This window comes from Catharus ustulatus, chromosome 1 (genome assembly GCF_009819885.2).
Source record: "Catharus ustulatus isolate bCatUst1 chromosome 1, bCatUst1.pri.v2, whole genome shotgun sequence".
NCBI lineage: Eukaryota > Metazoa > Chordata > Aves > Passeriformes > Turdidae > Catharus > Catharus ustulatus.
Genome location: NC_046221.1, coordinates 120450579 through 120462368, shown reverse-complemented (window position 1 = coordinate 120462368; position 11790 = coordinate 120450579). Strand labels below are relative to the sequence as shown.

The following is an 11790-nucleotide window of genomic DNA, read 5'->3' as shown; positions in this document are numbered from 1 at the left end:
TTCGTTGCAGACTGGAGGTGTTCTTCCTAATGCGTTAATGCTAATTCAGTTGGCACTCAAATAAGAAGGCAAAAACCTCTAAAACGCACACAAGTACAATCATGTTCTGTACTCTAAGGGACACACCAGCAGCAGAAATCTAAACATTAAGCTTTGTGATAAGAATACAGCCACATCTGGGAAAAAAAAAAATAAAAACACCTTCGGTCCTGGTGGCCTTTTTAGAGCCATTCTCATGGTGAAAGGATCACATCCTATCTGTCTTTGGAAAGCATCACCTTAGGCCACGACAGATTTAACCCAAGATTAGTCTCACTCAAGAGCCACGTGGCCAAGAATGACAGAAACAGCAGTACATTCATTTATTTTCCGGAAATACAAAAAAGAGATTGTTAAAAACACAACTAGAAACACGTTCTGGGCGAACAAGCAGGACCGCTGATATTTGCAAAAATATCAATTACGGGCACGAACGAAAAAGATGTAAACATTCCATTAACACCAGAGGAAAACCAGTTCGAACGAGGCTTCTAGCCTGCAGGATAACCAGGACAGGAGTTTATGTCCACCCAGACAAAGTTTGTGGAAAGGTCCCAAGGAGATCCAAATAAATTACATAAATAGGAGCGGGGCCAGGTGCCTCCCTGCCAGTGTCCAAGCCGTGCCCCGGCGAGCCCCTCACAAGTCGGGGTAGCCGCAGTAGTAGACGGCGCTGCTGGCGTCCGACACGGCCGACGAGATGGGACCCGCGGCCTCGGGCGGCGACAGCGCGGCCGCGTCGTGGCCGCCGAAGGGCAGCGCCAGCTCGGGCTTGCAGGCGAAGCGCAGGTACTGCTCGAACTCGGTGCGGTCCACGTCGCCCAGCAGCTCCTCCGGCGGCAGCTGCTCCAGCTGCTCCCGGCACGGCGCCGTCTCGGGCGGCGGCGACGGCTGCCCCACGGCCCCCGGCGGCGGCAGCGGGCCGCGCCCCGGGCCCGGCGGCTGGCACTGCCCGTAGTACGCGTGCAGCGGCGCCGGGCAGCCCAGCAGCCCCTGCAGCGACCCGCCCGCGCCCAGCGCCTCCCCGGGCGGCAGGTGCCGCCGCAGCGACGCGCCCGACGGGCTCTCGGACGCCGCTGCCGGGTACTCGGCGGCCGCCGGGTGCGGCCCGTAGCCGTAGGGCACCAGCGCGCACTCCTCCTGCAGCCCCGCCGCGAAGAAGGGCGCCTCGCTCTCCGCCGCGTCCAGCGGCGACGGGTCCGGCGTCGGCAGGCTGTAGCCGTCGAACGCCGCGCCCAGCGGCGCACAGTCCCGGTAGTGGCCCGCGCTCGCCACCGCCGCGTAGCCCTGCTCGCCGTACGGCAGTCCCAGGCCCTCCACGCACATCCTGCCGCCGCCGCCGCCGGCCACCTCGCTGCCCAGCCCGGGCCCCGCCGCCGCCTCCGCCAGGCCGTGCTGCAGGAAGCCGCTCTCCACCCGCTTCAGGCGCTTCACCTGCTTCCGCCGCCGCGGCCGGTACTTGTAGTTCGGGTGGTCCTGCATGTGCTGCACCCGCAGCCGCTCGGCCTCCTCCACGAACGGACGCTTCTCCGCCAGCGACAGCGCCTTCCACGATTTACCTGCACCCACCGACACCGTCAGACCGCCCGCTCGCCCATCGGCACCCACGCCCGCTCCCGACAGCGCCGACACCGCCCCGCCCGCAGCCCCAGCCCCGCCCGGGCGTGCGCGATCCTCGCTCGCCCTCGGACCCCACCGCCCCACCGGGACACCGGCCCGACTGCCCACGGATCCCCCCGCTCGCCGCCCACACCCCGCACCCTGAGCTTGCCCCGGGCTACTCCCTCTCCTGCACCCGCCCCACGGGACTCCGCGCTCGCCGGGACCCCGCGCTCACCCAGCATCTTGCTGAGCTCGGCGTTGTGCAGGTCCGGGTTCTGCTGCGCCAGCCGCTTGCGCTCGTCCTTGGCCCACACCATGAAGGCGTTCATGGGACGCCGGATCCGCGCCTCGCCCTTGCTCCGGCCGCCCGACGGCCCCGACGGCGCCGCGCCGCCCTTCGCCTTCGCCTCGCCCAGCGGGCTCAGCGACTCTGCCCACGGGCACATGGCCGGCATCATGATGGGCAGCGAGCACCGCCCCTGCACCTGGTCGTCGCTGCTGGCGTAGCCCGCATCGGGGCTGCTCATCTCGCAGCGGCTCGGGACGGGACGCGCTGCCGACCGCCGCCAAAGCCGGCAGCTGCGGCCGGCCCACAGCACACACTCGGCACTCGGACCCCGCTCGCTGCTGCCGGAGCCGGCGCCCGGCCCGGCCCTATTTGAGCCGCGGTGCGGCCAATGGGGCGGCGGGGGCGGGCTCGCAGCCGGACGGCGGCCGTGGCCCCCGCGGCGCTGCCCTGCGGGGCGGCCCCCGCGGCTCCTCCCGGCTTTGGCGGCGGGGCCCGGCACCTGCGCGCATCGCGGGCTCGGCCGCGGGCAGCGCTGCCCCCGCCCCCGCGGGACCCGTGCCGGGCGTGGCTCCGGGCACCGGCAGCGCCTTCCTGAGCGGCTCCGGCTTCAGCCCTGCCCTCCGCAAGGACAGCGCACACCGGCCCACCGAGACCGTGCGCTGATGGACATGGTCGAGAGGAACAGATACCACAGAGGGGAAAGGGACAGAGTATTTACAGTGGTGCCGAGATACCCTGTAACACTCTGAGAGGCACAAGCGGCTTTTCCTGCAGGTAGATGTGGGACGTAGCTTGGTTATAATAAGACAAGTCATCATCTGTGCCTCACACTTCATCTACTCACCCCGTCCGAGCCGTCGCGGCTGCTCCTGCTCTGCCCCCCACCCCATAACCAGCTACTCCGAAGGAGCGGTGTGGGAATGGTTGGGTGCATCCACAGCTTCAGCTATGACGAGGCAGTTCCGCGAGCAGTGACAGATTTTTTTCCCGTCTGGCTGTCTCTGTCACTGCCCCGCAGGATCCCCTGGCCGTCAGCTCTCTGTGCTTTGCCTCCTTGGCAAGTTGGTTTCATTAAATCACGACGTATTCAAAATTAAGCTGGCCGTCGTTTTATCGGAAAACTTGTAAAAACAATACTGTTTGTTTTTCCTAAAAATAGGTGATAGGTTCGATGCGGTTGCAATTAATTTTACATCTAACCTACCGCCATCGTATTGAGAGCGATCTTGATAAATGGGACGTTCTTATAAACTGTAATAATTCTTCTCATTACAATTTTCTAATATTCAATCATATTTTCAATAGTACCAACATCCCTGCTTTTCAGCGCGTACACCTCAGAAGATGTGCTATCAGTGCCATATTTCATACAGGGTGAATGCAGAGAAAGTTTGCCCATAAGCGAGCAGTCACGCGTCTTACAAACCTTGGCACCACCGAGGATGTGTGTCTTGGCGCATTTTCTTGTGTGCTCCAGTATAACTGGACAAGCTGAAAGCCACATCTCTGCCTTGATACATGAGATCACATCTTATCTGAATAGAAAAGGCGTGAAGTTACAAGCAATTAAAAAACGCAAACAACAAACTGAATAAATCCTGCCCTCATTAATGAAGTTTGCTGGTCATTAACGCCCTTTTTCCCCCTCCAGTATCTCCGCCAGGGATGTGGGGTGGCCGAGCAGGGCTCCTTCCAGGCACTGCGGTAAATCCCGGGTGGGGAACGGGAGCACCCTTTGACAGATTCCTGCCATCGGGGAACCCTCATCTTCTCTCCAGCGGCGGACACAGGAATTATTTGAGTATTATGATCGTATTTCCTCGTACTTCTGTGTTCATGTTTTGCTTAGAGTGGAGAGTGTAAAATTCTGTGTTAGTTCCTTACAAAAGGCCATACTAACACGAGTTAGGTAGAGTCCTTCGTCTTCACCTTAGGTCTGGAAGCCGGAAAAGCGAATGTACATAAATGCCTGCAGGTTGGGAAAGGTTCAGGGGGCAGAATACCTACTTGGGAAACAATCCATTGGTAATGGTAATGATGTCGGACCAAGTTAGAAATAGTTTCTTTCTGACAGAAGTCAACAGAATATATTTGTATTTAAACTCTTTAAACTGCAGGAAGAAATCACAGACTAGATTGGGTTGGAAGGGACTTTTAAAATCATCTAATTCCGGCCCCTTCCCATGGACGGGAACACTTTCCACTAGACCGGGTTGCTCAAAGCCCCATCCAATCTGGCCTTGAACACTTCCAAGGATGGGGTGTCCACAACCTCTCTGGGCAACCTATTCCAGTGTTTTACCACCCTCGTTGTAACCCTGCTTCCTTCTAGCAGATCTAAAAGGATCCTCTTTAAGTTTAAAACTGTTTTCCCATGTCCTATCCCAACACAGAACAGCTTCTCTGCTGTGCTTTTTAACACACACGTACACACGATATGAAAGAAGAAAGAAGATCACTTGTATTCCCTGGGCATGTATTTTAAATTTCCCTAGGATAAAAACTAGGCGGCTAGTTAGCTTGGAATAGTTGTTTTGAGAAAATGTTGACAATCCTCAAGGACACCTGGCCGCCTGCACGCTGACCCCCTCCCCTTGTTTCACCCCTCCGTTCGCCCCGCCGCGCTCCGTTCTGGTTCTTCGGCAGCGCTACAGAGGGGCCGCCGCGGACTGTCCCACCCCAGAGGTGCCGGGCGGGGGCTCAGGGCTCAGGGATGGATGCTGCACCCACGGGCTGGGCCTCCCCTACCCGGTTAAATTGGCAACTGGGGCCGCTGTCCCTGCCTGGAGCACGGCTGGGGACACGAGTGCCGAGTATTGGGGCAGGAGACACCCGACCTGCCGAGTTTGCCGTGGGTTTTCTTCAGCAGACACGAAATGGGGCAGGTCAAAGCACCGGCCGGCGAGCAGAAAGAATCACGCAGCGACAAGGATTGGATGGCGCAGTTCATTCAGTCATACCAAGCAAACCATTCGACGGCATGAATTCGTCGGGCTTGTCCCCTAAAGTACCTCTACAGATCCACTATCACCATCAGTAGCTCTCCTGAGTATGAGTGACTTCCAAGCAGCAAGAATAGAGATTCAGCAGCACACATAAGAAAGAAAAAAGGAAAAAAAAAAAGCAAAAAAAAAAAAAAAAAAGCTTTGAAATGAGTTCCAGAAATAAATACAAGCATGTAATGCCACCCGGTCTTCAACCTTGGGGACGCCCACAAGCACCTATGGGATCCTGCAATCCAGAACAGGAACAGATTATGGGTTAGTGTTAACAGCAGCGACTTCCGGGTGGCTTTGCAACCCTCGAAGCAGGGAAGGAAACAAATTACCTACCCCTTTCTCTAACTTGTCATTTTACAGTGTAGAAAGTGCAATTTTTTTTTTTTTTCCTCTAGAAGGTGTGGACCTTGAAGGTTTTCTTCCTAGCGCAACGGGCAAAACCTAGGATAGGTTTTGCAGCATCCAAAGCAGAGAGAAGTCACTCAGATGGCATCAGGAGCAAAGGGAATTATTTAGTATTTGATCTGGTACAAGATTTTGTGACAGACCTTGTGAGTAAATAATTCAGGGTAAAATCATACACTTAAAATACTAAAATATGTCCGTCCAGAGAAGCCTTGGGTGATCACCACACTCTCTTAGACGCACAGACAGCTGCCGTATTTAAGAGCCTCTGTCCAAACACAGAGAAGGTGAAAGAAATTCCTATTTTTGTAGACGGAAATCTGAAGAGGGCGACTGAACTCTGATCTCGCAGACCTTTAATTAGTCAACACATTACCTGACTGTTTAACGTTAAGCAAATGTGGGTGTGTAATGACTGAGTTTCACAGCTCTGCCAGTCGCACTCGCCCCTCGGTGCAGCGGTAAGTACAGTCATTCACGCGATGCACAATGATGTCGCTTGTCACAAGACTGCGAGTGGCCTGTCCCTGCCGCCCACATCCGCTGTGCCCGGGGTTTTGGCTCCTGATCCCGTGCTGGCATGCTGGCACTTGTCAGGGGTTTCTCTCGTCCTTCTCATAGGCGAATGGGAAAGGATTTACTACAACATAAGAATAGGGTTGCCACATAAGTAAAATAAATTTATGTACAAGGAGAAGTTCGTCAGCGGTATTGCAGCTAATGTCGTCCAGCGATCACCGTCTTTGTAGCTGGAAAAGGCCACAGATACAGAAATGGGCAAAAATCTGGTATGATAATGTGAAAGTTGGTTGGTTGGTTGGTTGATTGGTTGGGTTTTTTTTCAGAGCACGAAACCAGTGCTTCTTGACATTTCCAGCTCCTCCGCATTAGCGTGTTGTTATTTTGACCTCCCGGCTTTCCTGTCACCTGTCCTCCACGGACAATCCTTGAGCGACAAACACACACACAGACACACACCATCAAAACAAAAACCACCAAGAAAAAAAAAAGCAACCAAACACTACAAAAAAAAAAAAAACAAACAAAAAACACCAACCAAAAAAAAACCCGCACAAACCAACCCACTCAGAAAAAAATAACAACAAACCAAACTCTTCCAGCTGCAATGTGCAATGTGGCACCAACCTAAGGGACTTGACTGCGTTAAGAAAAATCGAAACGTTACTGGGGATTTATTGCGAATTAATGAGAGGGGGGCAAAAAATCCCAAAACCAAACAAAAGATAAAGAGTTGAATATCTTTTGGGCTTTAGGGCATAAGCGATCTCCATGAATTTCAGAGAGCACTAACGATTCGTGCAGGAAGGGGCTGGAAGGCGCTGCCCCGGTGATGCCATTCTTTAACTGGAGAAAGAGTTTGGATGAGGTTAAGTAAGGGTAAATTTGGGGTTCTTCTTTTAATATGTCGATTGTCATAGGCACTCATAGGGTATGAGGGAGGTTCAGCTCTTTCAAAAGGGCTACAGGACAGATTTGGGTGTCTGTCATCAAGAATCAGAAAGACGCTTTGAGGAAAATAGGGCTTGGACAGAGATTCGGATTATTTTGCTTCACACATACCGGCAGTGCATAAATCTACCACGTTTCAGTAATTTTAAAGAAGTTTCAGACTGTTCTTCTCATAGGGAAGGGCTAAAAAAAAAAGAGCTACAAACAGGAAAATAATGTTTCTTAGATTTGAAAAAGCTCTGTGGAAAGGGCTTCTGGAGGATCTGCCACATCTTTACCATGCAGAGTTCAGCACACTCTTGTGTCTGTTGGACTGTTGTGCTGGCCAACACTCTTACCCAGACCACTGTATTTGATTCAATTTAGTTTAATTTCTCTTCTGATATTATTATTTAAAAAGAAAGAAAGAAAAAATAAAATAAAAGTAGAATTATTTTAACCTTCATTATGAGCCACTTACAGTTTCAAGTCTGCTTCAGGCTTCAGCTGTCTGACAAGTTGGGGTGAGGGACAGAAGAGGGGAGCAAAACCTACATCTAAAGGAAAAATTAAAAGAAATGGTAACTGAAGTTAGGAAATGCTTATTGATTATTTATTTCCCAAAACATCCAAAGTGATTTTCCCACAGAAAGCTGTGAATGTGTGCAAAAAAGGACAAAATTATTTTAATCCTTTAGGTTTAAATATAATAAAAGGAAAACTCAACCAAACAAAAAACCACCTCTCATGCACATTTGTTTATGTATCTATATTTTAAATGTGTATTTTTTTTCTCCAAATCAAAGTATCAAGAAAACATATTATGTCCTTTTTCTGAAGTATCACCTGTTTCAGAATTACATCATTTTTCTCGCATACATTTGGGAAAGGAGCGAAGAGAGTGACAGGATGGAACTTCTTAGAATTGAAGACTGTTGGAAAAATAACAGGGGAAGATTAAGAAACTAGAGGGTAGACTATTTTAGGAAATATTAAGGGTCTGAATGCCTTTAGATTCAAGACTCACTAATAGTACGCAATTACCAAGCCGATTTTTGCCAATAAGGCCGTTCACAAATCTCATTGATTGAGGTAGCTTGCATCTATTTTTATCTTTCACGGGTACAAACATAAGTCTCTTTAAATGCAATTTGAAAACGGACCCAATTTAATTTCCCGTCCTCGGGGAAGATAGGGTAATCAGTGGGCAAGTCTGCCACTTCGGCCCCTGCCCCTTCCTCCCCGGTGCTCAGCTCCACAGCTTTATCTTAGGAAGCAAATGACCCAGATGCCTGTTACCTCCTCCCCCCGATTTAAGCAATAGACATAATTAATTTATCAGCCCCATCCCACAGCCAGACTCAGTGCTAACATCCAAATGAAAAGGTATTTTCCCCCCGCCCACCCTTAATTGCAGGGTGCCCATTTCTCAAGCACGAAGATATTTCCAACTCTAGTTCCATTTTCATGGACCGAGGGATTTCTTTAGGAGAGAAAAAGCTAAGATCCTGGGAAGCACAGAGGGAGGTGCCGCCGTAGCAGGGTATCGAATGGGCTGCTCCCGGCCGGCCTCCCCCTTTGGAGGCTCGTGGCGTAATTTTTCACTTACTTTAAAAGCTAATTTACAGCTCTCGAACTCCACAGCGGAGATTGATGCGCTGCCACCCGCGCCCCAGCGCAGCAAAGGGGACAAGAAAGACATTATCTCCAAAGAGGTGCTTAAATCAGCACATACCCACCCCTCTCATCAGTGGGGCCGTGCTTCCATTAAAAACGGACCAAACCCTAACGAGCTGCAGCAGGCACTTTCATAGAGACTTCTTACACTTAAAAATAAAATGGAGTCTTTCATTTTTTTTAAATTCAGTCATACTAGTTAGCTCTATAAGAAAACACCAATAAAGTAGAAAAACAAACAAACAACCAAACAAAAAAACAAAAAAAAACAAACAAAAAAAAAAAGCAAGACCCTGGAGAAGGCAGTTACCGAAGGCTTAAAACTTTGGTCTATAACTAGAGCAGGAGAGACAATGCCAACAAAATGTGAAAGTACCCAATGCTTAGTGACACATGCAAAAGAAGTTTAAAAGGCAGTAACAATCAATTGTTAAGGACGATAACATTTTAGAGGAGTTATCAGAGATCAATTTTATTATTTCCCTTTATTGTAAAAGTGCAAAATTATTCTGTACAAATCCATCATATAAAACCCAGCATGCTGTAAAACATACAAACGCATATGGATCTCTAATAAGATCTCAGAAATTGAATTCTCCGTGTGCCACTAGTATCACGATTCCACCACAGGAACAGTTTCATATGTCACTATCGGACAGTGATGGGAAGACCTGCACCACCTGGACAGCGAGATGGCAAATCACCTTTTAAACCTCGAGCAGGTCACGGATACCCTGTCAGTTCTCAAGATTCAAATAAATTACATAAATAGGAGCGGGGCCAGGCGCCTCCCTGCCAGTGTCCAAGCCGTGCCCCGGCGAGCCCCTCACAAGTCGGGGTAGCCGCAGTAGTAGACGGCGCTGCTGGCGTCCGACACGGCCGACGAGATGGGACCCGCGGCTTCGGGCGGCGACAGCGCGGCCGCGTCGTGGCCGCCGAAGGGCAGCGCCAGCTCGGGCTTGCAGGCGAAGCGCAGGTACTGCTCGAACTCGGTGCGGTCCACGTCGCCCAGCAGCTCCTCCGGCGGCAGCTGCTCCAGCTGCTCCCGGCACGGCGTCGTCTCGGGCGGCGGCGACGGCTGCCCCACGGCCCCCGGCGGCGGCAGCGGGCCGCGCCCCGGGCCCGGCGGCTGGCACTGCCCGTAGTACGCGTGCAGCGGCCCCGGGCAGCCCAGCAGCCCCTGCAGCGACCCGCCCGCGCCCAGCGCCTCCCCGGGCGGCAGGTGCCGCCGCAGCGACGCGCCCGACGGGCTCTCGGATGCCGCTGCCGAGTACTCGGCGGCCGCCGGGTGCGGGCCGTAGCCGTAGGGCACCAGCGCGCACTCCTCCTGCAGCCCCGCCGCGAAGAAGGGCGCCTCGCTCTCCGCCGCGTCCAGCGGCGACGGGTCCGGCGTCGGCAGGCTGTAGCCGTCGAACGCCGCGCCCAGCGGCGCACAGTCCCGGTAGTGGCCCGCGCTCGCCACCGCCGCGTAGCCCTGCTCGCCGTACGGCAGTCCCAGGCCCTCCACGCACATCCTGCCGCCGCCGCCGCCGGCCACCTCGCTGCCCAGCCCGGGCCCCGCCGCCGCCTCCGCCAGGCCGTGCTGCAGGAAGCCGCTCTCCACCCGCTTCAGGCGCTTCACCTGCTTCCGCCGCCGCGGCCGGTACTTGTAGTTCGGGTGGTCCTGCATGTGCTGCACCCGCAGCCGCTCCGCCTCCTCCACGAACGGACGCTTCTCCGCCAGCGACAGCGCCTTCCACGATTTACCTGCACCCACCGACACCGTCAGACCGCCCGCTCGCCCATCGGCACCCACGCCCGCTCCCGACCGCACCGACACCGCCCCGCCCGCAGCCCCAGCCCCGCCCGGGCGTGCGCGATCCTCGCTCGCCCTCGGACCCCACCGCCCCACCGGGACCCCGGCCCGACGGCCCACGGATCCCCTCGCTCGCCGCCCACACCCCGCACCCTGAGCTTGCCCCGGGCTACTCCCTCTCCTGCACCCGCCCCACGGGACTCCGCGCTCGCCGGGACCCCGCGCCCGCTCGCCCGTCCGCGCTCACCCAGCATCTTGCTGAGCTCGGCGTTGTGCAGGTCCGGGTTCTGCTGCGCCAGCCGCTTGCGCTCGTCCTTGGCCCACACCATGAAGGCGTTCATGGGACGCCGGATCCGCGCCTCGCCCTTGCTCCGGCCGCCCGACGGCCCCGACGGCGCCGCGCCGCCCTTCGCCTTCGCCTCGCCCAGCGGGCTCAGCGACTCTGCCCACGGGCACATGGCCGGCATCATGATGGGCAGCGAGCACCGCCCCTGCACCTGGTCGTCGCTGCTGGCGTAGCCCGCATCGGGGCTGCTCATCTCGCAGCGGCTCGGGACGGGACGCGCTGCCGACCGCCGCCAAAGCCGGCAGCTGCGGCCGGCCCACGGCACACACTCGGCACTCGGACCCCGCTCGCTGCTGCCGGAGCCGGCGCCCGGCCCGGCCCTATTTGAGCCGCGGTGCGGCCAATGGGGCGGCAGGGGCGGGCTCGCAGCCGGACGGCGGCCGTGGCCCCCGCGGCGCTGCCCTGCGGGGCGGCCCCCGCGGCTCCTCCCGGCTTTGGCGGCGGGGCCCGGCACCTGCGCGCATCGCGGGCTCGGCCGCGGGCAGCGCTGCCCCCGCCCCCGCGGGACCCGTGCCGGGCGTGGCTCCGGGCACCGGCAGCGCCTTCCTGAGCGGCTCCGGCTTCAGCCCTGCCCTCCGCAAGGGCAGCACACACCGGCCCACCGAGACCGTGCGCTGATGGACATGGTCGAGAGGAACAGATACCACAGAGGGGAAAGGGACAGAGTATTTACAGTGGTACCGAGATACCCTGTAACACTCTGAGAGGCGCAAGCGGCTTCTGCTGCAGGCAGATGTGGGATGTAGGTTGGTAATGAGAAGTCATCATCTGTGCCTCACACTTGTTACTTACCCTGCGGTGCTATCTGGGCATATTCCCCCTCGCAATTCCACGAAAGAGCTCAACTCCCTGGATAGTAGGGTGCTGAACCCAGAGTAAAGCCTATTATAGGTATCCTATCTCACTTTTTCATACTTTCTAATAAAGCTAGTCAGTGTCTGTCAGAAGTAAAAATATTCCTTGTATGTAGTAGTTATTAATAAGTAGAACTTCGCAGTATGTATTGCTTGCGGCATTACGTTATCAGGATTTTTCTGATTTGCCCAAATAAATACACTGTAATTACAATCACGTGTTTGAAAAATGTCCATCACTTCAGAATAAACATAATTCTATCTCTGCACCATTTATGTCCTTTGGCATACAAACTAATGTAGAATACGGCGTTTTCACGGACGCTTTGGTTAAT

General features: G+C 54.9%; 2 protein-coding genes across 2 annotated transcripts; both read right to left on the bottom strand.

The window, feature by feature from the left end:
- Positions 1–260: 260 nt before the first annotated feature.
- Positions 261–2243, bottom strand: LOC117002476 (transcription factor SOX-17-like). The gene is made up of 2 exons (XM_033071639.1): positions 1877–2243; positions 261–1598 (listed from the first exon to the last, which is right to left on the bottom strand). The coding sequence occupies exons 1-2, from the start codon at positions 2166–2168 to the stop codon at positions 679–681; spliced, it is 1212 nt and encodes a 403-aa protein (XP_032927530.1). The 5' UTR covers positions 2169–2243; the 3' UTR covers positions 261–678.
- A 6702-nt stretch (positions 2244–8945) lies between these two features.
- Positions 8946–10869, bottom strand: LOC117001770 (transcription factor SOX-17-like). The gene is made up of 2 exons (XM_033070281.1): positions 10503–10869; positions 8946–10206 (listed from the first exon to the last, which is right to left on the bottom strand). Exons 1-2 carry the CDS (start codon positions 10792–10794, stop codon positions 9287–9289), a joined length of 1212 nt encoding a protein of 403 aa, XP_032926172.1. The 5' UTR covers positions 10795–10869; the 3' UTR covers positions 8946–9286.
- Between the last annotated feature and the right edge of the window lie 921 nt (positions 10870–11790).